The sequence below is a fragment of the Hippocampus comes genome, unplaced genomic scaffold (genome assembly GCF_001891065.2).
Source record: "Hippocampus comes isolate QL1 unplaced genomic scaffold, H_comes_QL1_v1.1 scaffold118, whole genome shotgun sequence".
NCBI lineage: Eukaryota > Metazoa > Chordata > Actinopteri > Syngnathiformes > Syngnathidae > Hippocampus > Hippocampus comes.
The window spans coordinates 1,514,300-1,540,184 of NW_017805461.1; the positions used below are offsets into that span (position 1 = coordinate 1,514,300).

General features: G+C 40.4%; 2 protein-coding genes and 1 long non-coding RNA gene across 8 annotated transcripts in view; all 3 read right to left on the reverse strand.

Moving 5' to 3' along the window:
• LOC109518801 (uncharacterized) overlaps nucleotides 1–14,373 on the reverse strand; it is a 14,719-nt gene extending 346 nt beyond the window's left edge. The window contains exon 1 of the long non-coding RNA XR_002168817.1: nucleotides 14,330–14,373. This is a non-coding gene — a long non-coding RNA (uncharacterized LOC109518801). The remainder of the gene's footprint in view (nucleotides 1–14,329) is intronic.
• LOC109518799 (Down syndrome cell adhesion molecule-like protein 1 homolog) lies at nucleotides 841–7,580 on the reverse strand. Of its 2 annotated transcripts, XM_019874876.1 has the most exons (15): nucleotides 7,319–7,580; nucleotides 6,905–7,243; nucleotides 5,984–6,112; nucleotides 5,722–5,889; nucleotides 5,553–5,623; nucleotides 5,023–5,269; nucleotides 3,564–3,647; nucleotides 3,454–3,480; nucleotides 3,170–3,241; nucleotides 2,940–3,068; nucleotides 2,667–2,831; nucleotides 2,139–2,191; nucleotides 1,294–1,396; nucleotides 1,177–1,207; nucleotides 841–1,099 (listed from the first exon to the last, which is right to left on the reverse strand). In XM_019874876.1, exons 1-15 carry the CDS (start codon nucleotides 7,374–7,376, stop codon nucleotides 1,042–1,044), a joined length of 1,734 nt encoding a protein of 577 aa, XP_019730435.1. In that variant the 5' UTR covers nucleotides 7,377–7,580; the 3' UTR covers nucleotides 841–1,041. The 2 variants fall into 2 exon arrangements, with proteins under 2 accessions (XP_019730435.1, XP_019730436.1); XM_019874877.1 differs by lacking the exon at nucleotides 3,454–3,480 and having other exon boundaries at nucleotides 7,319–7,577.
• On the reverse strand, nucleotides 9,609–11,926 carry LOC109518800 (hepatitis A virus cellular receptor 1 homolog). 5 transcript variants are annotated; one of them, XM_019874881.1, is made up of 6 exons: nucleotides 11,790–11,926; nucleotides 11,358–11,557; nucleotides 10,661–10,720; nucleotides 10,509–10,582; nucleotides 10,103–10,196; nucleotides 9,609–10,003 (listed from the first exon to the last, which is right to left on the reverse strand). In XM_019874881.1, exons 1-6 carry the CDS (start codon nucleotides 11,909–11,911, stop codon nucleotides 9,933–9,935), a joined length of 621 nt encoding a protein of 206 aa, XP_019730440.1. In that variant the 5' UTR covers nucleotides 11,912–11,926; the 3' UTR covers nucleotides 9,609–9,932. The 5 variants fall into 5 exon arrangements, with proteins under 5 accessions (XP_019730440.1, XP_019730438.1, XP_019730437.1 ...); XM_019874879.1 differs by having other exon boundaries at nucleotides 11,358–11,696; nucleotides 11,790–11,919; XM_019874878.1 differs by having other exon boundaries at nucleotides 11,358–11,711; nucleotides 11,790–11,919.
• Nucleotides 14,374–25,885: the final 11,512 nt, after the last annotated feature.

Below are 25,885 nucleotides of genomic sequence, written 5' to 3' on the forward strand. Positions count from 1 at the left end.
GAAAAAACAAAAAAACCTAATCAAAATAATCTAACCATTCCCACCCACAACCACCACTGTTTTTTTTCTTATTTAATTAAGAGCCACACAGAGCAATGAATGTTTGAAGAGACAAATGAAAGAACAGTTGTAGACATGGTGCAAAAGACTACGAAGCCTGCTGTTTGTGCAAGGTTTAAGCAAAGGCAGTACGGTGGTCGAAAGATGAGAAGCATACGGCCCACAATGTGATTTTATAGGCCACAATCACACTCTTCAGTTACATGCTGGCTTTTAGATATGAAGTTTGTGATGGGCTTTGTTTTATAAGTAACTTCACCAGCATCTTCCTGTGTCTGTTGTAGAACTGGAGGGATAATATGATCAGCTTCTTTATCCATGCATCTCTTCTTCCGTATACAGTATAGCCATGACTAAATATTGTGCCATGTGGTAAGAGCTGAAAAAAACAGTACTTGCAATCACTCCAACGCTCCCTCATTGTTGGGTGATATCCTGGCACACTAGTACCACAAATCTCCAACATATCAAATTCCCTCCGCCGATTTAGATATTTATGAGACAGATGGATAGAATTCGACTTTGGCAACAGTTGCTCCTCATGAGAATGTGACACTGATGGTGACTAAACTGCAACGCACTCTATTGTGGGGCCTTAACGCCCTCTGCTGGCGCTTAGATACAACAACATGGCAATTCATATCGGTTATTGGTAAAATGAACTTTACAAATTGCCGGTATTGTCATTATCCACATCCATCCAGCCGCTTCTCCTTCACGAGTCTATTATCATTATTGATACTTACATACTTGCAAGCCTGTGACCTCAGTGGTACAATATAAAAAGCGTCCAATGTATTTATTCATTTATTGATGTCACACTAATATACTGGGACACAGTAACATACTGATAAGGCTCCACTATGGCAAGCCATTTATATGAGCCATACTCCTCCATGTTTCACAGTAGGCATACAAAATGAAAGGAAAGCATATTCCTATTGCTGGTATTCATGTTGACATCTTTTAAAGAGGCATGTCTCACAGCTCCTGCATGGACTCAGATCCTCTGTAAAGTATTGCCGCGCGGCTCAGCCACCTGTAAAGGAGAACGCATTTGATCAAGTCAAACATGTCTTTGAGAATGAATTTCGTGACTACGATGCAGACACTCACAGACTGGGGTTGCCTTTTTTCACTTTCGTTCCTGTGAGGGCACACACGCGGGACAGTTCATCAAAGGGACTTGCTGGATCCGAAGTACTGTATCTCTCGCTCATTTCGCATACTCACGTCTCAGGTGCCATGTAGTCACTATGGCAACAATCAACAACACCAGCACAAGTGGAAAAACGATGGCAACAATGCGGCCATTTCCACCGTCCTCAGAGCTCGTCTAGAAGACAAACGGTCATGTTTAAAGATTTAAAACAAAAAACAAAAAAAAAAAAAACCACCTGTCCTTCATTCATTTTTACTCCACAAGGGGGCAATGCAATGCAGATTAGCTATTCATTTTACTGTATTTGATATTTGTAAGACAGTGGGCAACAATTTAAAAACATGATTGTATTACCACACACAAGGACTAATTTTCAGCCACTGTGCATATGCAAACTACTTGAGCTAAACTTCTCATGTAAGGACAATATACCAAAACACGAAAATTAAGATTACCGGTAATTTCAATTTAACAATTAAAAAAAAGATATTTCTGTTTCAGAATAAACCACTTTGTGGCATTTTCTAGAGGGTTATTAGCTTTGGTGTCATCGACGCAACACGACACGCCATTAGAGAAGTAACATGCCGAGCATGCTTTGTTGAAGTGACACTTAACACTTATGACTGTGATTAGAACACTCTAAATTGAACCGAGGTGTGATTGTGAGTGCAAATGGTTGTTCGTCTATGTGTGCCCTGCAATTGGCCTGCAATGAACTAGGACTACTGAAGGCTTTCTTTGCTGACTTCACAATGAAACTGCGGGCCATAAGATGAAACCTCTCGGGCCGGTACCTCATCATTCAGCAACCCTAAACTTGCCCGGCGCACAGAGAAATTTCCTGGTGCTCCAGATGGGCCACTCCAGGCCTGACCACACAGTGTAAAACTTAAATATATTGATTCATACTTACTGCAGCATGAGTATTAATGGTTGTGGGTGTTGAGAAAACATCCTGCTGGTGACCTGCGGAAGCCACAAAGAAAATTACAGAGTAAATTTGGGGGTTTGAAATTGTATTGTTCAGAAATAAAGTCATGTTGTTTTGTTGTTGTTTTTTTTTTTGCTTAACAAAAAAGTTGAAAAAAATATTAATTTTACACTGTAATAGACAAGTTTGACATTAAATATTCACAATCATGTGAGAGTTTTGATTTTCACTTTAGAAAATGACATTTTTTTCTTGTAGTTTTCATAATTCTTGAAAAATTTATCAATAAATGTAATTCTTGTAACATCACAACTTTTTCTTCGAACAATTCAAACAAATCTTGCAATGCTAAAACATTTTTTCCCCTGTTCCCAAATATTCCTTGATACAGAAGAGGTCCGTTTTTTTGCATCCGCCAGTAGTCCCAAGAAGAAAGCAGTAGTTTTCCTTTCGTAAGAGAAACTGTTATTCAACATGGGTAACATTGGTCAGAAAAAGTCACATTGTCACCTGTTCCTCCAGTTGTGAAAGTAAGGATGTTGCTGGCTTTACTTGTACCCAGACTGCTCTTGGCAAACATGCGGATGTTGTATGTGGACGGATTGATCTCTATGATGGTGGCCTCTGTCTGGTTTGGGCTGAAGTCCACGACTGTCTTTTTAACATCCCATGAGCCTGTCATTGTTGGAACAGAAGTCAGTTTTGCACTTAGATAGACAAAAAGGTCAATATTTGCTTTATAAATATTGTTTGCGTAATTTTACTGATTATACTATATCTTACCATTCAAGGCTTTATACTCAAGAAAATATCCGGAAATGGGGGCATCTCCGCCATACCCAGGAGTCCAGGAGAGAGAAACTGTGTTGTCTCGAACCTCCTTCAACTCAACAACAGGGGGATCTGGAGGAACTGGCAAAGACACAGGTGGCCAAAAACATATATTCAGATTGAATCAAATTACTCTGCCTGATCATGAATTCCATTTCCTGCAGAAGAGGCTAATGCGGTACCTGAGGAAAAACCTGTAGCGCTTTGTTCCCATGCTGTGTTGGCATTCACATTTGCTGCTGGAGTTGTGACATCTGTGAATACAAAGAAAAAGGCGCCACGTAGATTTCTACCAGAAAGAATATGTAACTGCAGCGTGCTTGGAAATACTTGAAAAGTTTCGCCACAGAAAAACATTGTAACACAGTACAATAGTTTATGCATTTATTTTTAACTTGGTTTACTATGGTCATAATCAGAATTGTCCCATTAATAATAGTGATTTACCAGAATATATTACACATACACTGTACGTTTTCATCATTATTTTTTTCTGGTTTGCATAGGAAAATTGTGTTATAACATTTTTATCATTTCCCGTCATCAATTTGTTAACAGAGTGTGTGTCATAAGTACCTGAGATGAACCTTGTGGTGTCTGGCATCGGCCATGTAATGGTGAAGAGTGTGTTGACTGTTGCCTGGGTGGATGTTGGGAGAACTGAAAAGAAGTTAGGCCAATTCCTAATTATTTTCGATATGGTGTTAAAAATCATTTGAGTGTTTGTAATGTAAAGTCAGAAAAAGTGACTGCACCTTCATGCGAGATACACATTCTGTATCTGTAAATGTAAACGAACATTCTGTAAATGTACACTTTCCTGTCTACTTTGATGAAGCCGTAGTAAGTCTAGCGCCCAGGGAAGGCGAAACATCGCACTGTTTTGCACATGAAGTTTGGATTTAGTCACAACACAGCCACATGGGTTAAGAAAGCTATCAAATAGAGAGACTGAACAACAGAAAATTCTATTAATTGGCAGTGATGGACTCATCAGTAAATTTCGCCAGTCCATCATCACCAGTCGGTCATTATTTCAGACTGGCTGAGGATGTCAATCGTCAGTCCGTCACTCTGTAATTGTTAATGTAACCGTGCTTCCGTCATCACTAAATTACAGGTCATCACCGCTATTTTAGGACCGTTCATAAAAATTGGTTGTGAGGGAAACAGCACGCAGTTTTATTCATCAAGAAACACCAAATAATAATAATAATAATTCTTATATTATTACTGCTCCTCCTCCTTATTGTCCTCCCCAACTTATTCACCATAAATGTCATGACAACGTTCGGCTATCACTGGAACATAGTAGGAACACTCAAAACGTGCAATATGATGTTTTGCATTCAAAGACGCTCGACCTCAGTACAGCCTCCGGAGTGCGGATGCCAAAAGACACTTAAGTCTGAGAGAATGTGGGCACTGACGGATTTGTTAGCGTTACATCCAGATGTTAAGGTTGCTCCACCCTGAGTGCGTACATTTCATGAAGGTGCATAAGTGACACTTTTTAGATGCTGGGAGAAAGTGTGAAGCCATGCAACTTTTCTGAATAAAGCACATGGGAGAATAGGCCCATAATTCTTTCACTTTCACATCACTTTCACTTTTTTACTGAAATAGCATAAGTGACACTTTTTAGATGCTGGGAGAAAGTGTGAAGCCATGCAACTTTTCTGAATAAAGCACATGGGAGAATAGGCCCATAATTCTTTCACTTTCACATCACTTTCACTTTTTTACTGAAATAGCATAAGTGACACTTTTTAGATGCTGGGAGAAAGTGTGAAGCCATGCAACTTTTCTGAATTAAGCACATGGGAGAATAGGTCCATAATTCTTTCACTTTCACTTCACATTCACTTCACTTTCACTTTTTTACTGAAGTAGAGTTTTCTATGAGACTCCAGTTTATCAAGATGCACCTGTATAAAGTCATGTATAATTGCATAAAATAAAGAAATGTAACCATGCGTTCGAGTTTTGCACAGTAGTGCACATTTATGGTAGAATAAATTCTATAATAACTCACTCTCAGCCAAAGTGGAGCAGAGGGGTGCGCCTGATGCAGGCCCCAGTCCTGCGTTGGTCTTGGCCTTTATCAGCACACTGTACTGGGTGGAAGGCCTCAATCCACTCAGTATGAGGCTCTCTTGCGGCTTTGTGGCCATGACACTTTGCCGCTGCCACCATTTGAAATGTCTGCCGACAGGGTCGTACTCTCTGTAGCTAACGCTGTAACTTTGTATAACACCATTTCTCAGGTCGGCCCTAGGAGGCTACAGTTAACACAATCATGATCGTTATCAACACGTTTAAAGTCCCTCTAAAAGTGAAAATAAATGTAATCAAAGTGTGACGCACCATAGGTAGTTGTTAACAACTTTACAAATCTGAATCGACAAGTACTGTTCTTAAAATGAGACTTCAAAATCTTACCAACTAACCATGGGGATATTTTCAAAGAGTAGCAATTTACTCAAGATGTTTTTTTTTTTTTTTACATTAATCCAACTGTTTTTGTTGAGGGATTTTTGTATATAAATGATCAAAAATAGCTACCTTCCAAGACACTCTGATGCTTGTGGACGAGTACGCTTGGAGATGCATGTCTAATGGCGGGCCATCTGGTGCTAAGCAGCAAAGAAATGAAAGGACAACAGTGATATAAAACGGAAGAAAATCTCACCCGAATAAACCAAAAATGCTACTTTGTAACTTTCTACTTTACCTGCTTCTTCTGTGGCGACTGTGAGAACATTACTGGCATCACTTATGCCCTGACTGTTGATTGCAAACATGCGTAGGCTGTAATACTTGGCTGGCCGCAAGTCCACAAGGGTGACCCGAGTCAGGTTTGGATTTGACATGTGAGTTGTCACTGCGGTATCCCAAAGAGCTGTGTGGCAGGAAAAAAAAAAAAAAAAACACAAGTGTGAAGCGAGACACTGTCCTCAGGAAATGAAAAAATATGCTCCAAAGATTTGGCGTACCCTCTTTGCTCTTGAGGTCAATCCTGTAGGACTTGATGGGCCTCCCGCCGTCAAACACATGAGACCAGCTCACGGTGACAGTTCTGTCTCTGACCTCTTGCATCTCCACCTTGAGAGCATCAGGCTGCGCTAAAGAGGTAGAATTGCTATTAAGTTTGCAATCACAATGAAGCTGTCGTCACTTTGGCTGAAGAGCTACACGGTGCACACATTTTCTGACCCTTTCTTTGACCAAGGTGGTCTTCGAGGATGGTTCAAAGACAGAAGAAACTCAGTAAAAATAATCACTGTGCTTTAGTAGGCTCATATTCTGACAAAGTTTTAATTTTGCTCCCTACATTTGAAAACGGATATCTATACTTTCTAAACCTCACTTTGTCCAAAATTCTTTTCTGAACTATGCAACATAAAACAGGTAAACAGGTACATAAAGAGGTAAAGTCAATCATGGATTTTTGGATAGCGTGACCAGTATTATTTTTTTTTTCACCTCTGTATGATATAAGTTGATAAAAGAGGTCAACTGTTTTGTGAGCCAAAGTTTATTGTTACACTAATTTATTAAAAAGGTGCAAAAAGGTGCTGTATAGTTGACTGAAATACATTTCAGAGGCAGTCATTTTAATTTATGTTTTACTTCAGTAAAGGAGTTGAATCGTCGTGTATTTAATATCATGTGATTATGATTTTTTCCATGCCTGGATGAGCTGTTTAGACCAGGGTATGTTATTGATGTGTGCGAACTCTGAAGCCTTTTGAGACTCTTTGGTTATATCGGTTTTTTATAAATAAATGCAACTTGACTTGAATCAGTACCTTTATGTCTGTACCAGAGCAACTATACAGTATGTCTGAAGTACAGAGTGTGAGTACTTTTGCCTCCTCACTTCACAGTACAATCGACAGCAATTTGGCTCTCACCTGGAACCACCATCAGGCTCATCTGATGTTTGCGGTCATTGAACCAGCCTGGGATTTCCACACGGCAGCCGTACACACCCGAGTCGCTCTCCACAACCTGTCTGATGGTCAGTGACACATCTCCCTCCACGATGTTACCCATGAGCAGGTAGCGCTCTGAAGATCTGCTGGTGACCGATGTTCCGTCCGTCTTGATGACTTCGTTGGCGCAACCCCTGCTGGGGAGAGACCCTCGACCCCAGCACACTGACAGCTTGCCATAGTAGCGAGCGTCGTACTTGCAAGTTAAAGTGATGTCTGCCCCAACTTTAACCTCCACCTTTACTGCAAAGCTGCACTCTGCAAAGGCAAAAAAAAGAGTGAAACATGATAAACGCACGACAATATTGATCGGCCCAATACCTCTCTTCTTACCTAGAAGAAGGTAGAGGATGCAACACAAACTGAAGTATCTACTGACAAAGTAAGTCATGGTAACATCAGCTCAGTGAAGAACTTCATTCACCTGCTGCTGGGCATCAAAGTGGACCGCAGAGAGGTTGCAGCTCTAACAAGTTTCCAAGTCACATGCTGGTGTCTTCGATGTGCTCACACAAACAGTTTTGCAGGCCAAGGTGGGATGTGGAAGAGGTCTGCTTCCTTCTTTGTGGTTTTGGTTCCTTCTCCTTCAAGTGGCAAGCAGTTTTAAAGTGATGAATAGACGGAATTGAGCTTATCAACAAACTTTGGAGCTCAGCTAATGTGACCCTTTGACTGTCATCGGTGGTAACAAATGAGGCAATCTCAAATCAGAAATCAATCAGTCATTCTTGAAATAGGAGCTGCAAATTTCAGCGAGCGCATTGGCTGCTCCGTGGGCGCCCATCCATCTCAAAGAGGCCATTTGACACAATTTTGCAAATTGCAACTCTGAAAGCCTATTTTGGAATGAGAATGTTTTGCTTCATTTTTACAATAAATTACACAAACACAGGAAACGTGATGTTCCAGAACCTTTGCCTGTTCTGATCGCCCATTCAAAAACACCCCTCGTACAGAATAGGGGGCGAATGGGAGAGATTGTCCTTCAAAAAACAAAAACAAAACGGTAATCATCCATGCAATCCATCCATTTATTACACTGCCTACTTTATTTAGGATCATAGTGTCATGGGAACGACTTTAACCCTTAAGTAGAAAAGAGACAGGACACGCACAAAAAAAAAAAAAAAAATGCAATTTAATTGAAGCGTGCATGCAAGGAGAGAGTTCCAATACAACCTGTTGGCTCTAAAAAGTGTCTGGCTATTTCCCAAGAAGTGTCTGGCTATTTCCCCTAATGGCAAGTCATGCATACAATATACAAACATGAACAGACAGTTATCATCTGCCCCATACAACTGCCGCCTGCCAACCACTGCCATGTTGCTTTGAAATGACAATATATTATCAGAGAGAGAGAAACACGGTCAAATTTCTTATCCTCACACTCAAGCAGGATTATTTCAGGTTATAGTTAAAACAGAATACATTTCATGAGTGCAAGGGCAGATTTTTTTTCCTGACACATGGGGAACCGGAGCCGATTGTAACATCGGGCAAAAAGCAGACTTCACCCTAGTCTGGCGGCCTGTCAATCACGGGGACCTGGAGAGACACTCACAATCACAGCATGACGGAGTGGAAAGTGAACCCATGCTGCCTACATGGAAATCAAGAGGGAAAGTCATTCTAGCTTCAGAAACACGAATCAATCTCTCCTAAAAGTAATAGATTTCTGATGAAACTCAAATGTCGAGAGTGTGAGTTGTTCAGGGGCGATCAGATGAATGTGACTTTTAGTTAGCTGAAAGTCTAGTTACCCCAAGACAACACTTCCTCTTTGGCATCCAAAAATAAACAGCCAATAGCATAAATGCTCATGCACGACAACTCATTGCCTGTCATTGCAGGTTGGCGTAGGATATCACAAAGGGCTGCAAGATCAACTGAATGAAACGCATTGCAAAAACTTATGTAGGCTAAATGAGAAGCGAGGTGAGATAATGCATAACGTAAAGACATTCGAGACAAGAGGTGTTGTTTATCATCTCTTTTATTTGTTTTGACCCACAAAGCACATCGCCACATAGAGCTACAAGAGGGAGATGATCTGCATCGGTCAACAATACCAGATTACACACAGAAAATAATTACAGTACATCTGAAACAAATGATTCTAACAATATATTTGAGAGAAATAGCATGTTATTTTGCCTCATTCAAATCTTAATATCTGAACATTTAAATGTAATATTACATTTATATGTAAACTAATATATGGAAACTATGTACATGTTATATGTAAACTAAAGTGCAATCACATTCGTAAATGAATGGCTTCTGGTTTTTGAAATGTTAATTACATCATAACTTCTCCTCAGCTGCCGGTTAACTTGGCTGATCTTCGACCCACTTTTCTCCAGATTGTCGCTACGTTTCTCCATTTTCTGTTAGCTCTTCCATTATTTTCTTTTCTTTTCTTTCTTACCGCTATTTTTTATTTTTCTTCTTCGTGCTATCGCTATTTTTATTTTTATTCTTCGTGACAGGGGTTCACTTTGGCCTGGGGAGTCAAGTTCAGCATTCGCTTCAATGATATCTGGCGCCATCTAGCGTCGTGAATGGGTATGTCTAGAGCCCGAATATAAGACGACCCCCACGTCTTATTTCAATGCAAAAAACACCGTCTTATATTCAGGCCAATACGGTATTGGATGCTCAGGGCATTGTGAGCAGACGTGTTGTCATGGCGAGACAGCCGTTGGCGTTACTGTACCACAACTTTCGCCTCTTCAACTCCATAAAATATCGCAGAATTTCTTCGCAGTGTGGCCCACACTGAAGCGGGAAACTCGTAGTTTGTAGTTTGGGGGTGACATGTACGGTACAGCAGTCCTTCAGCTTTTCTGTCGAGCTTCGTATGTTCATCGACTTGAATGTTGTTTTTACTCTTTGTATTTAATCATTAAAATAACAAAAAGACACAGAAGAGCAAAAGCAAGTGATTTTAGATCATTTCATACACATTCTCTCTTGTTGATGTTTTTAGGTGTTTAAGTGGCCGAGGTCGTTTCTCTGCTGTGAGAAAATAAACAGAGGAATTTGTTAGCTCTGTCAAATGGCCTGACCTTCATCTACAAGACATATTACAAACTACATTTACCACGTGATACTCACAAGCAATAAAGATTGGGATTATGAGCACAGTAAGAGAAACAATTGCTGCGATTCTGCAAATGTTGCCCACTTCCTGGAATGCTCTGGATGCCTCCTGCAATGAAAGTTAACCAAATCATTGGAGGAAACTGCCAAAAGGAATTCAATACTGTACAGTAAATATGGTGACATCTTATGGTGAAAACCTGCAACAACTGCTTTGTGCCCTTTAAATTACAATCATTGTTCTTAATTATTAAATGTGTGGACATTGTATATTAAATTTTAGGTATGATTTATAAAATAGAGCTTGTTGCAAAGTCTAAAAATCTTCACTTGTAAGGTGTATGATGCGTGCTGCAATATTTAGCCCAACTGATGTTTTCCGGTTACGTTTCCTTACAAGCACAAACCCAAAGAGTCATACCTCAGCTCTGCCTTTCCTGTTTAATGTCAAATCATCTCCTCCTGCATGTTCGAATTCAGACACTGCTGAAATGGCTTGAAAGGAAGATGGCACATGCCGATGAATGATCAATGTTTCTTTGATTGCAATGATTCCTGATTGACTGTGCTCACCTTGTTGTCTTTTAGCTGTCACTGGCAGACTGACCTGAGTAACAGGTTGTTGCGAAGGTACTGTGGAAATAGAGAACAAGAAAAAAATGGCTCAGCAGGAGAAGGTTGATTTGTAAGGCCTAAAAACAAACACAGGGAAATAGCAAAACACAAATAACAAGAATGGAACGGTGCAAAGACAAAGGCTTCGACATTTAACAATTACTTAATTGATCATGTATGTAAAAGTAAAATATTATCAGATCTGTTAGACACGGAAGAAAACATTTGCAAAGAGGTAGTGGAAAAAAAGTCAAACTCAACATTCTCAAAAACCTTAAAAGATAATTTATATGTCAAATTGAGTGGTGCACCCTAAATTGGTTGCCAGCCAATCCCAGGACTCAAAATAATACGATAAAATAAGATAAAACAGCATGCATACAGTGAACTGAACCGCAGGGCAATATATATATAGATTTAAGATTAAAAGGTACTATGCTATACTGTGCTACTTTGCATGAAAAAAAGGACTTTAGAGGTTCGTAAAAATTAGACTCTACACAGTCCATCTCGAAATAATGTGAGAAAAAAAGCCATATGAACATCTTCATGACCACATTTTATGTCCACTGCTGTGCAAAGCAGAAGGGAGAGAGACAGACAAAAAATGAAGCCGCAAGTGGCAGTGCTTAAACAGAAGAAGCTACATGTTCACCTTCCTCCACAGCCAAATATATGTTGACTTTATAGTCGTTGAACATCCCTGGTATCTCGACCCTGCAGCCGTACACGCCAGTGTCACCAGGTCGAACATTCAGAATTGTCAGGGACACGTCTCCATCACTGAGGTGGCCCAGGAGCTTATACCTGGACTCGCTGATGAAGCTCACCACCCCATCTTTAGCGTAGATGATCCTGTTTGAGCATTTAAAAGTGGGGACCTTTCCTCGACCCCAACAGAAGCTCAAGAGACCATGAGCTTGGGCACTGTAGGCGCAGGGCATTGTGACGTTGTGCCCTACATGACCACTGACTTTGAGAGCCTCGGCGTGAACTGCATAGGACGACACTGGATCACAGCTCTGAAATGTGAACCCCTCACAGCACACCTACACAGAGCTACAACAAGCATCAAATATTGACTTACCTTGGCTGAGGACGGACAGGAATAAATAACACATAGCACGCATGTGGAGACTCTTGTATAACTATAGAGTACACTGAAATGAGGCAACCTATCTTCCCCGGCACAGTGGCATGATGTGTCATCTATTTTCAACTTCCCTGTCTTGAAAATCCGGAAGGTAAACGAGTACTTCGATAAACCTTCAAGTTCCCTTCCGGTCAATTGTGAAAAAAGAAACCTTATAAATAATACATCCATCCATTGTCTAATCCGCTTTTCCTCACATACTGGAGCCTATCCCAGCTGTCTTCGGGCAGTGAACTGGTTGCCAGGCTGTCGTAGGGCACTAAATAATACGCTAAAATAAAATAACAGCATGCAGACAGTAAACTGTACATCAATATCAAAATGAAGAACATGGCTTATATGAATAGGGTAAATAGCTCTCTCTCTCTCTCTCTCTCTCTCTCTCTCTCTCGCTCTCTCTCTCTAAATAAAGCTATTTACTGTAAGACCAAAAAATTGGTAACTATCGATAGGATGCATTAAAATCAGTTTTGAATGTTTTGTCATTGCAAGAAATACTGTAAATGGTATTGCCACCAAGTTTCAAATTATATTTTCATTCAAGTTGACTTTGTAATAAAATGTATGATTTCCTCTTCTCTTTCTTTCCTAACCATCATCTTTACATCTTTATCTGATGTAATATTAACAATCTATTGGCTTTAATCGGCTTTTCTTTGCTGTTTCGAGGTTTCAGACTTCGCCTGAACTTAACGTTTTACTCCGAACTTTCTTCCTTGGACTTCTCTCCTCGCAAAGCATCTGACCAGAAGAGCGGTGAGGTTAAAATGAGACAACCCTAAATGCAGGGGACGAAAGAACATGAGATGTTCACATGGAGGTAGTTTAATAATAGGTCTCGGTCCCTGTATAAATGTGTCTGGGGACAATTCAGGATCTCTGTGTTGACAAGAAAATGTGTAGAGATGTCAGCTTTCATTTTAGGGAACCTCGGGCATTTTGCCTTTCATAACCAACTTCTATGTGGTTCACTCTCTGACTTCGATGAACAATCCTTGGAGGTTTCAATGAAAAACTCAGGCCAGATCCCATGTGACCCTGTCACTGGGTCTGCAAATGGTTGCTATTTTGTGGAACCAGCAATGGTGTCCTCGTTTTAATCTCGAGCTCCTGCCGCAAACTTTAACTGGAGAGATGTTTTGTTTACTTTCATTTCCTGTCCAGTAGAAAATTTGAGACTGTTACACCTCTGTAGAGATAAAGCTTCAAACTTGGGTTCAGCGCTGTTAAAGTGGTCCTAAGAAGCCAAAGTGTCTCACAAATCAATGCCTGAGCAACTTCTGCTGATGTCTGATAAAACACGGAGCAAACAGAGAAGAAGAAGTGAGACTCCAGAGGTCAAGTCTGAGTTAATTTTAGCATTGGAGGAGGTGGATTCCCACACATTCGCATTCTGGCGAGTGCAGAAAACTTGCCGCATTCAGTGTATAGTTAACTTCTGTAAAGGTGAGAAAAGAAAAAAAAAGCTGATCTGAGATATGGTCAACATGCTGAGCTGCCAACGGCTTTCGTCAATAAGAGGTCTTGTCACCTGATGTCAGTCGGACGAAAAACTGCCAAAACACCCTGTCAAACTGTCGTCACTGACGTTCATTTGAACCACATGCACTTATCATGCTGCACAACAAGACAACCTAAGACAGAAAAACATTGTTTATTGGGACACTTAAGCTGTGCTTAACTCAACATTTCTTTGTATTGTTATGTCAGCACACTAAGTGCTGCAGGAAAAGGTCTTTGTTTTGAATATCCCAAATAGCTAAGAGTGGACACTTCCTTAGGTTAAATATTTAGGCTTACTAACAATGAAGAGTCTTCACAGGAAAAACCTTAAAAGCACAGAAAAAGAAATCTGCATGATTTAGTACTGAACATTTCAAGGACCTCAAACAAATATAGTTTGCCCATCTTAATCAGCATGTGAAGGATAACACACGTCTGAAACCTCTCCATCTTCAATTCGATAACATTTCTGAGGAGACTGCCAGAAACGACTTACTGTGAAGTCTGAATCATTCGACAATGTCATTTGTTAATTTGCTGGATGTCACAAGGTGACAGGTTAACCTTATTGCAATTCATGCTGTTGCCCTATTACTATGACACCATTTGACATGGCACGTTAAATGTGGTCAAAAAGTCTGCAGTGAATTTGCTTTTACATTAGAAAAAAAGCCTCTTAACAGTGCCCTGCCAATCTCAAGAATCAAGCTTGCCATTGAAGAGCACTTTTGCACCTATAAGATGCTTTTAATATTACCTGCTCATTCACCAATATTACCGCAGCATCAGGATCAACTTGGGATTTAAGTATCTTGCTCAAGGACTCTGCGACATGGTCACAAAGGCTCACGATCGAACCCACAACCTAACTGCTCCTGGTTTGCGTGCTGTCAAAATGGAAAAAAACGTCAACAAGAATAGCTGAGCAAATGGTGGCCTGTGACCTATAAATACAGTTGAGTTGAGTTGACCTGTGTGTGTGTGTGTGTGTGTGTGTGTGTGTGTGTGTGTGTGTACAGTTCTACCCCATTACTGGCTTCTTACTTCCCACTGTTACCCCTCCCGGGATTGTGTCAAAATATCTCCCTCTTGCCTCTATTTATATCCCTCCGGCGGGTACCAGAGTGCTTGAGGAGTTTGGGAGCGGAGACACCTCACTCCTGGAAAAGAGAGTTGGATGAGAGTGGGGTAAAAAAAGCTGGACTGAGACTACTGAAAGAAAGGAAATAAGTCATTTGTTGCAGTGTTGTTGGGAGGACATCGTTACATTTCATGGACTGTAGATTTTAATGCTCAAGATGTTTCCCACTGCCATGTCAGAGGGTTCTTGATCAGTTGCACTGAGCTCTTAGTGTCTAAAGTGCGGCGGCATGACAAAGTGCAGTTTACAGTGCCTCGGTTTCCTCTCACATTCCAAAAACATGCATGGAAGGTTAATGAAACGCTCCAATTGTCCCTAGGTGTGAGTGTGAGCACGAAAGGTTGTTCATCTCTGTGCCCTGCGATTGACTGGCAACCAGTTCAGGGTGTACCCCGCCTACTGCTCGGAGAAAGCGGGGATAGGCTCCAGCATGCTTGCGACCCTCGGGAGGATGGTCGGAACTACCTTTTCTTCTACTTGGGTCAGTGCGTAATGTGTAAGCTCGGCAGCACACCACGCTGCTCAATTAGGCAATCGGTCTCACTCTGACTCTTGACAATCGCATTATGGCAGAGCATGTGGAGGAGTCATGTGAGTCTTTTTTTGTTTGTTTGTTTTAGCTCCAAACAGCCAAGATGCCATTTGTGACGTTTTTGGAAAAAAACGGTGAGGAGTTGTGGCAACACTACAAACCTTGTGAAACACCTCTGGCTAAATCACAACAAAGAATATTCATGATGAGGGTTTGTTGTGGACAGAAGAGGAGTGCACAGTATCTTTCCTTTGGTGCTGCAGGCAGGAACTATCCAAGAACAAAGGGAGAAAATGTCGAGCTTCGAGTAGTGCTAAGCACTGTTATAGTTTAAAAAAAAAAAAACGTTTGAAATATGAGCGTTTCCTTAAAGCTCATATTTTGTTAATTTTGAGTCACCATAAAAACGGAATTGATAAATATTATCACTACTTATCGTGTTAGATATTTTCAAATAGACCAAATGGGGGGATTTTTTTGTTTAAAACAACAATAAACCAACAATAATGAACTTGACCTTATCTTAAATATTGTTTTGTTTCATATCACATTGTTGAACATTGTGGAATTGATTGAAACATACTGTAATTAAATGCTTTTGTCCTTATTTGAACCATATGCTTCAATGAGAGTCAACATTTAAATAAAGGCTAATCTTCTAATTTGGGTTCATATTTGTATATCTGACTCCAGAGGAGTTAGAGTGCCACACCAGTCAAGAAGCTCACCACATGTCGCTGGGTTTGGACCGTCCACAAGCAGCTGAACTGCATAACTTGATTGGATATTTGTGTCCACCTCTGGCGTTTTCTGCTCTTGTGTTTTGTTGTAATTGTAACACCTGTGTCATTTTTCTTCTTGGCCTGTGTATTTCTTTTAGAATTATGTCCTCCTCGGGCATTTCCTGCCGATGTGGTGTTTTGATTTGTTGTATTGAACCACCTGTGGATAATTTCTCCACAGCATGTGTCTTTTTGATCAATTTTTATATATCCTCGACTTTTTTGACTAGTTTGTGGTTTCATTTTGGTGTATTGAACCACGGGTGGTGCGTGCCACCGATGTGGTGTTTTTGATTTGATAGTTGTTCACCTTTCATTTCCGCAGGTGTGGATTTTATTTTTGGGGGCGAGGGAGTGGGTATATTGAGCGAACTGTGGCAGTGGGGAACACTTTGCCAGCATGTGCCAAAAGGTGGATAGCATGAACGCGAGCTTGTTCGTTTGAGCAGTAGCCTTGAGTCCTTGACACAGACCAAGTGTACTGCAGATGATCTCGTCCGGCAGGAGGCAACCCCCCTTTTGTGAGTAAATGACCTTACCGCGTATATGACTGTGATTTCTTTCTGGCCTGGTGGCTTTCATGGTTCCACTGTGAGCATTTCTAATAATCATGCATATTTTAAGGAGACATTAAGTGACCTGTCAGTCAAATGAGGTGGCACCGGCACCTGATGTGTTCGCAATATTTTCCTTTGAATGACTCACCCTATTCTGCCTCTGATTGACTCATTAGTTCTCATGTCAAAAGTGTTTACAAGAAGATTAACGTACTTGGCATTTGATTCCACGAGCTTAAAGAGGCTAATGGGCTGCACCGGCAGGTCACAGGTGACTTTGTCGTTCGTAAAATCTCGACCTATATATCGCTTGTGTTTGACCTTAGACATTCCTCCGTCTTACAAAAATGGGAGCAACATTTCAAAAGGCTCGCATAATATTGGAGGCATGATGCATTCACATGAGGACACTCAGGGAAACTTTCCTGTACGGGAATCAATTGCAAACATAACCATGCCCAGATGCTCCCAAGATGTCGAGGAACGCAGGGTAGAGAAGAGTTCTCCTGACCTGTCACTGATCCATATCCTGCTCGGATTCTACTGGGAAAACAAGTTATGTCTTACATGTGCAGCCACCCTTGCATTATGAGGACAGAGGGATGCTGAGAAAACACAACATGAGGAGAAGACCAGTGGGAGAAAAATATCATCTTCACTGATAGCTTTATGCTTCCATTTTTCATGAAGCTGAAGAGAGAACCATGAGAGCAAAACAGCAACATAATTGGGGTCAAAGAAGTTAATCAAGTGCAGGTTAGAGGTTTAATTCCTCCAGGATATTATCTTATCCCTGCCATTGCTTCTGTCAGACTGTTTTTTCCTGTCGACATAGCTGAGCCTCAATACAGCGAATCTCAACAAGTCTAGAATCTGTGGTACCAAAGAGAGCATGAGTCGAGTTTCATGAGAAAACGGATGTTTGTCTGCCATTCAGCACATCGGCGGTTCAATTAAGTTGTGTAATTGAAAAATGCTCCCCTGGGCAGAATCCGTCAATTCATCGGATTCATATGGCCGTTAGGTGACTTTATGCTCCACATGTTTTACCTCAGTCAAAAACTCTGTGTAAAGCCTATTTGAAAAATGTGGGCTTTCTCTGACAATGAACTTTAAATTAATGTGACCTTTACAATCATGGATAAAAAAAACATCACAATACCCAAACATCATTTCTACGTTGGTCACAACCGTTCGGAGGCAGACAATCTCGTGTGTGTATGTGTCTGACGATTGCCATGTAGTGGCCATTGTTTTGTTTGTTTGCTTGTTTGTTTGGCTTTTTAATCCATTATAAGGCTCCCAGACCAAGTCCAGATGCAAACTAGTGTTGAATATGTATACGCTGGGGTCAAAAATGCGCTCTTCGAAGAGCATTCACAATGACAAGAAAAAAAATTGGTGAAACCAAGATTGAGGAAAAAATTGTAAAGTTTCAAATACAAAATTGCAATATTGCAAGACAGGTTATATTCTTTTAAGAAACAACATTCAATTAAAGCAGGGAAAGTTAAAAAGTGACACCCAGTTATAAACGCCTTGAAAATGCCTTGCATTACTGCATTAAAAAAAAGGGAGTACTTTCTGTTATGGCACTACTTTTGCAATTTATTGCTGCCATCATTGTTTAAGGCAAATCAATCTAATTTACATGCAGTACCAATGGAGCACTTAAAATATGGAGAAGGCCTTGAACCCCGCACGAGCCAGCATTAAGGTGATGGAGGTAAAAAAAACTCCCTCTTCGAAAGAAACCTCATCGTGGAGTGTCCTTCTGCCTCCACCATATTGGCTCAAAATGAGAGACAGAGGGCCATACTAATGAGGAAAAGTGCAATCGAAATTTGATGGATGCTCTGATGATTAGACATAATGATGGCCTAACATTTTTTAACATAACTATGCTCATGGTATTACTATTGCTTTACAGTAAAGGTCTCGTCAATGTTCCAGAGCCAACATCGTTAAGACGTACAATTATTTATGCTAAAATGTATAAAGTTTTCATTTATTTCTTGAGTATTCACCAACAACTGGAGAACGGAGGAAGAAGTTTATGAAGAAGTTTCTGATGCCAAGGCCAGGTTAGCTGTGGAATGCCTCCCCAATGGCATCATGTTTTGTGTGTGTGCGTGTGGTTATGTGTGTTTGTTGATTCGTGCTATCAGCAGAGACAAGAATTGAATGAATGGATGCATGAGAACGGGAGCAGCAACGGACTCTGATTGCATGTTTGGTCATGATAGAGGTCAGGCAACCTACTGCCACCCTGGCCAAGCCATAAATCGAAGTGGACATGAGTTTTTGTAAATACAGTACCTGCCCAAAGCTGAATTTAACACTGCAAGTTACAAGTTACACAATTCTTATTCTTTACTTTCAATTGGGCTATGCGCCATCACCATATAAACAGAAAAAAAATGCATGGACTCGGATATCCTTAGAAAGGAATCAGTCCTCTTGAAAAAACATCGATGTGGCATCCAATTCAGCCTTTGACGCAAATCGGTCAACAAGAGTTACAGCGGCAGTGAAACAGTCACATCCAAAGCAAAGCTTGTTTTTATTCATTCAATTTTATTTGACCGATCACATTGATTGGATTTAAGATGTTTTTCCAATGCTGCAACTTTTGGAACTTAATCACATTTGAGCAAGTGTAGCAGCAGCGTCACAGTCAGGGTCAGCGTCGGAATCTGTACTCGGACCAATTTACTGACTCGAGGAATGTCAGGAATTTATATATACACACATGCACCTTGCCCACTGAGCTAAGGGTCTATCTTCAGCACAGATTGCTGTTTAATGAAAGGAACGGAAGGAAGCTTGTGTGCACAGGCCGACACAATGGCGAGGAGTGGAGAGGAAGCCGAGTTGGTGGAAGAAAAACTCACCCGGAAGGTCATTGGAGCATTCCTCAGGGAGATTTGTGTTCCAAACGTGTAGCTCACACCAAACAATATTTGTATTTTCAAACAGAATCCAAAGTAGAAAAAAAGCTGTTGAACTTTATGCGATTGCTGCCTTAAATTATGAACTACAGCGGAATCACATCATTGAACTCCCAAAAGTCAAACTTGTCAGAAACTAATTGCAAAAGAATTGAATTTCTACTGCCTCTAAGCCTTATAAAGCATTAACTAATCCGAATAGTTAATGGTTTATAGAAATGAATAGACAAATACATTGTAGAGCAATCAAGCGTGTGGGAACAACCAATGAAAATCTCAACGGGACGGATTGACAGTGGAATGTGACATTATTTCAGATTTGAAAAAAAACTTTGAAATCTAAACATTCTAGGTTCTGTTGTACTGGATCAAATGTGAGATAGATTGATTTAGTTGCAATGGTGCAAGGCTGACATCGCCCTTAAGCAATTACTTCACTGGTGACCCCATTGTCATTATATCCTTAATTTATTTTGGGCTGTCAAAGAGTCATTTGTTACATGCATTTTCCATAAAATGCGTCCTTAAATCAGTGGCACCGTAGGCCCCCAAAAAAGGCAGAATTTTGTCACAATATCAGGATCTTAAACGCCAGAAGGCAAGGGAGTGCTGTAAAATAAATGATTCACAAGACCAATGCCTCCTCTTACGAGCAAGATATAACGACAAATGAACTCCATGTTTGAGTGATGATTGATTTATTAACATGTTGTGATTGAATCGAGGATCTCATCGATCATCGCTGAGGCAACAAGTTGGTGTTATTTGGCTGGTTGAAACGGGTAAGAATATTTCTGCTATGCGGTGTGAAAACAACTTGCACAGACGATGATCAATCCTAATTATCTTAATAATAATAAAGAGTTACAAAAAAGACTGATGTCGAAGGCTGTTGTGTGACGCTGTCGTGGGTTGGGAAATAACCCTACCTGTGTCAACAGAGATTAGATAATGTCGCGGGGTCAACTCACTCTACTTTCTGCCAAATATGAACTTGTGTTATTACTGTTATTATCAATGCAGTTTATCATCATAACATCAGTGTTGCAGGCAGCGGACAGTGCAGTTTCATCTACGAAAAGTTGAATAACACACAACACAAAAATTCTGAACAAAATAGACCTCTATACCTCTGCAACACCTCGGAAATTCGGAGGCTGACCTCAACCAGTGTGTTTCTCATTTTCTTTCGGCTGTCCCTGTAAATAAGGAAGGCCGCCACAGGTCAGTTCGTGGTCTTCTGCAAGTTACGCACTCTGTCTCCAGGTTGCTTGATAAAATAGGGTTAATTAAGAAGTAAGTTGACAAAAATAAGAGACAAATGGCATCAAAGGGTGAACTGATTGGACTCAAGGACACTTACACCCCACAGGTTTATTAAGCATTGATTGAAAATCATTCAAGATTTTGGAAAATTGTTATAGTTTTATCACAGTGAACAGCAGCAACAATTGACTGGAAACTTATGTGACAGTTAAGAACATTAAAATGCTACCCAAGGTGTAATGTTACGAATTGATGCTAATAATATGGATCCACAAACGTAGACATGGATAAGATTATGGTACAAAAAAGTTTATTAACAAAACGCAAGACCGACAAAGTACACATTTTGATGCTGGCTCAAGACAAAACCAAGACAAAATGAGAAGAACAAAAAGCGCTTGCTGAAGGCAAGAACACACAAATGGAAACAGCTTGTCTCAAAAGGACAAGAGGACCAAAATTCGTGAGATACCAACAGAGTGTAAACTTACAAATATAGAACACTACTTACACAAATCAATACAAAATAAGGCGAGAGAAATACAGAGCGAAATATGGAACGTCAAGAAAAACTGCAACTTGAAAAAGGGCTGGAGCAAGCTGAATTATCCGACACCGAACGGTCAGCGTTCGGTGTCTGCGTTAAGTCGTCGGTGATCATGATGAGTGAATGATAAGAGACAGGTGCGCAGCTGGAACAAATCAGTCCACCTCTGCCACCTGCTGGAGACTAACAGAATGGAATCATGACACAAGGAATTGCCTAAAATCTCAAGTAGGGAGTTTGTGGGAGACCTTAGAGCAGGGGTGTCAAATTCCGGTCCTGGAGGGCCGGTGTCCTGCATGTTTTCCAAGTCTCCCTGTTGCAACACACCTGATTCAAATGATCAGATCATCAGCAAGCTCTGCGCAAGCCTGACATTGAACCTGTTCATTTGAATCAGGTGTGTTGCAACAGGGAGACTTGGAAAACATGCAGGACACCGGCCCTCCAGGACCGGAGTTTGACACCCCTGCCTTAGAGGTTGCAAAATTTGATTGTTAACCTTGTTGTTTGTGAGAAGACAAATATATTCGGTAGAAATGAGCCGCTAAATCTAATCAAATCAGTTGAAATGTCATATGAATGTAATGTTAACAGAAAATGACTTAAATGGTCATGTTTTGCTTTGTTTACTTGATGAAGATCCTGGATTGGCTATTTTAAGACTAATATAACCAAAATGGTACCTCAATACAACACTGGAAAAGATGAGTCTTTCAAAGTGATTTCAAAGTTGTCTCTTACCCATGAGGAAAGGTATGTTGATTAGACCCTCCTCCAAACTTTCTCTCTCCCCCATTTGGCACACAGCTTTCAAGTAAACACGATCATTTACTGGCACAGAAATGGACAGCCAATCAGCGAAATGACTCCCGTTATGAAACGCTGACCTCTCATAATGCAATTGTGCTCCCTGCTGTGGACAGAACATGGAAATAGTTCTCTCAAACAGACTGCCGTCTCCTTGGAGATACACTGGCTACAACTGTGCAGCTCTCTTGGCCCCGCGGCTCCAAGCTTTCACGGACGCATTTTGCATTACAATGAGGCAGAGAAACAAAAGCGACCATTTGGTGCCGTTCCAGCAATGTAAGAAAAAGTTTGCGGAAGCAACACCTTGCAGATGCTGCTCGTTACGACCAACAATGACTGCGCGCAGCAGAAAGGTTGCGTAGTGAGCATTGATCTTTAGCTTCTATTGTACTGATGTTTAGTTTGGCGGCGCTTTGTGGATGTCAACAGTGTGCTGCGGCGACACAGTAAGCCTTTGCTCATCATCATTAACATACGTTTCTGCTCAGAGCAGTTGAGGCAGAAATTTGTACTTTGAACTGGAAGGTCGCTCGATGTCCTTTGAAATAAAAGTCACTCCAATGTACTTTATGCATTTTCAGCAGCTGTTGTGTTAAAGAGCCTTGATGACGTGATTAAAATAGAGCAGATGTAACTTTGTAATTTTTCATTGATGTCAGATGGAATATTTGAATCAGGAATTGGTTTTGCATTTCACATCTTTTTTGTTTTATTATATGATACATTTGTTTTTAAATCGTGAATATATTGATTCATTTCTCTCAAAGATTTTCTTCATGCCCTATAATTTTAAAAAGAAATCCCTGAAAGCTTAAAATGTAAATGAGGAATTCATCAAAGCAATTTTCCAAACAGGTAGTATCAAGATGTTAAACTCCAAACCAGGTTGGAAATGCTCTGTACTCCAACAATGAGAACATTGATGTGTCAACCCCTGCAATGAACACACTCCACAAACAAGTGTGTACTATACTTTTGATTTGACCATGTAAGAAATACGTCAAATCCTTTTTCATGAAAAAAAGCCTTGAAAAAAAAGCAACGAGTACTTGTGGAAATCCCAATATTCAAAATGTGTGACACATCAGCCATTGTTGCAAAACCACACAAAACACTCGGCTGTTCGGGCAGGGATTTTAATTGTATTTGCGTACGCTCAGCACAAGTAACAAACCAGAATCCAAAGTAGCTGCCCAGTTTTCCATGTAGCTAGAGCACTGTTTTTGGTGTAGTCCTTCTCTTTGAGCACAGCGCTGGAGTGGGGGACTTTTTTCAACTTGTTACTGTTTGTTGACCATTTGTGGTCTGACCTTGACTTCTGTTGCCCAGCTTTTTCAAAAGGGGGAAAAGGCTATGCTTGTTTGCTCCATTATTTTTCCATACAGGCAGTCACTAAAAATGTCTTTGGGGTGAAATAAAGGACACACAGTTGCTGGGATTGTTTGAACTCTGAACTTTTTACCCCACAACTCATTCTAGCATTTTTTGTTTTTTGGTAATCAGCAGTAGGATATTAATTGGTTACTCCAAAAACACTGATTTCTGACCAAACAGAAAAAAAAAAGCTTTCAAAAAATAAAACATGTCAAGCAGAGAAGTGACTTTAAAGCTAATATTTTTGTTTTTGTGATGTTGAATATGTATTGAAAACAAAATCTGTACTTTCTAAAATCCAAAGGGGTGCAATGCCACATTCTACAGCGACATGCGAGTCATTGATCTTCAAACATGAGTTTCACCAAAAAGTTGGGCGAGACCTTGTTTCATGTCGGCCTATCAATTAAAAAACATACTTGATGAATATATATGTATATTTTAAAGAGGGCAAGTAAAAATAAACAACTGAGATAATGCATTGGGAAATTTCATAATAGCTCTCCATGTTAACACAAAACCAAAGCAAAAAAATGTCCTGCTAGAACAGTGAAACTTTATTTGGGGTGAAACAGGGGAGTTGTGTGCTGACACTCATTAACATGAGTTTAAATGTGATTGGTTAATTCTGAATACCGCCACATCCTGACTTATAAAAGAGTAAATACACATTTGTGCAACCACACTATCTCAGTTGTTTATTTTTACTCCCCCCCTCCCTACAATGTCATTTGTTTTTCAAATGAATTGTACAGGTTGGAGGTCACAGTACTGGTGGGAACATTTTTGAAATGGTTTATCTTGCTCTCATTTCTATTTACATGGATGCAACGACTTTCTGTATTCACTTTATGCAAAATAATGTCGACTGTATACCTCCCTTTTCCTTAACTTTTGTTACCTCTTCAACCTTGGCACAGATCTGCGCTCCACTAAGTGTTTTTTTTTTAATTGGTTTAAATTAGTGAAAGGGGAAAAGTGAGGAGACACTGTACAGTGTATTCTATTACCTCAGCAGATCACCTGTAAAGGGCTTTAGTGTCTTAAAGAGTCGTAGGTGGACAAATGTGAAAGTGAACAATAAAGTACCATATATCAATGGAAAGGAATGATGACACAGTCTAAGAGCTGACTGTCTTGCTTTTCCGCATATTCATTGTGATGACATTAATTAAAACAGGGAGAAAATAGCGGCTCTACTCCCACATGGGCTGCTAATATCCATTATGAGCGTGAGTGTGTTTTCCACAAAGGGTGGCGAGAAAGAAAGATGTGTCATTGTGTCTGAAGCCTGCCACGGGGACTAAATGGTCAATACCGCATCACAAAATCTATTTGCTTGCAATTCATTTTGAGAAACCTTTCTCGGTTGACCTCGTAGTTAAAACTTCAACAATATATCTAAAAATTAAAGGAGGAGGGAGAGATAAGGAACCCCTCTCCAAAAAAAAAAAGCACCCACGCTGTCTTCACACCTGACAAAACAAGCGCTGCTCAAGTCACCAGAAACAAAACAAGGTGGGTGTGAAATCATGTGGGATGAGAATGAGGCAGCTGCCAACATGAAGAAGACGAGCGAGCGCAGCTGCAGACTCACCGGCAGAATTCCTGCTGCACATCACTTACTCAGTTGGTATTGTATTGACATTTCATTACAGACTGGGGCCCTACCTTGTGCCGAGTGCAAGTCTAGCAGAACATGTATAGGGCAGAAACACATAGACAGGTCATTCTGCATGAAAAATAAGACAAATATTACAAACAAATTAAAAAGCATGATTCGAGCTTCTACTTCCACCACTGTAACCTGGTGCAAATATGATCAAACAAATTCAAAAATTCGAACAACCGAACCTTGTCCTGGAACACAAATTACCATCTCAATCTTTACATGACTCACAAACATCACCAGGTGCTACACTGAAAAAAAAAAGTTCAACATGTTTGAATTGTGTTAAACTCACACATATAATTTGTTTATTTTTGAGGGGGAAAAAAACGGAAAATATTCAAATTAAGTCAATCCAAAGGATTCTTATTTTTTTCAGTGTACGCCAGGTGTATTGAGAAAAAGAGCTGTTGACTTTTGTCTTTGAACTACACACCCCTTCCTCTGCCTCTGGCCCTTCTGTCTGGGTCTTTTTGTGGCAGGATGGTGACAACATTTTGTTTTTGAAGCCATTGCCTCACTAATCTGCTTCTGGAGCATTAGTGTGCACTCCTCTCCATATGTGATACGACAAGCTCTTTGCCCATCTCCTTGAATAGCTAGCGTGCATTGTTCACACCACCCATGCAGTACATCTAATCATAGCGTTGTTTGATGGAGTCGGTGTAGGCAATGAGGGTGGCAACATCCAGCATATTGTGCCAGAGAAGCACGGGCCACCTTCACATTCTCCGTTTGGTATAAGTATTTGCCAACCATCTGTTCCACTGTATGTGCACTCCCCCTTTTGTTTTGATGAATCATTTCTGATTTTTGTCATTCTCTGTTTCATTTCTTGCAAAACAGGTGTTAAAGGATGCTTTAAAAAATTTTTGATTTTTATAGATTTAAATGTGTT

Bases quoted from the DNA above. Each gene is read 5' to 3' on its own strand.
- LOC109518799 (XM_019874876.1), bottom strand. From the start codon at position 7,376: ATGACTTACTTTGTCAGTAGATACTTCAGTTTGTGTTGCATCCTCTAC. The intron at 3,648-5,022 runs GTGAGTTATTAT...ACTTCTTTTCAG, and splicing joins CTGCTCCACTTTGGCTGAGA to TTCTCCCAACATCCACCCAG. The intron at 2,832-2,939 runs GTAAGATATAGT...CAACAATGACAG, and splicing joins TGAGTATAAAGCCTTGAATG to GCTCATGGGATGTTAAAAAG.
- LOC109518800 (XM_019874878.1), bottom strand. From the start codon at position 11,832: ATGCGTGCTATGTGTTATTTATTCCTGTCCGTCCTCAGCCAAG. The intron at 10,197-10,508 runs GTATGACTCTTT...CTTTCATTGCAG, and splicing joins ACAGGAAAGGCAGAGCTGAG to GAGGCATCCAGAGCATTCCA. The intron at 10,004-10,102 runs GTGAGTATCACG...ATTTTCTCACAG, and splicing joins AATCCCAATCTTTATTGCTT to CAGAGAAACGACCTCGGCCA.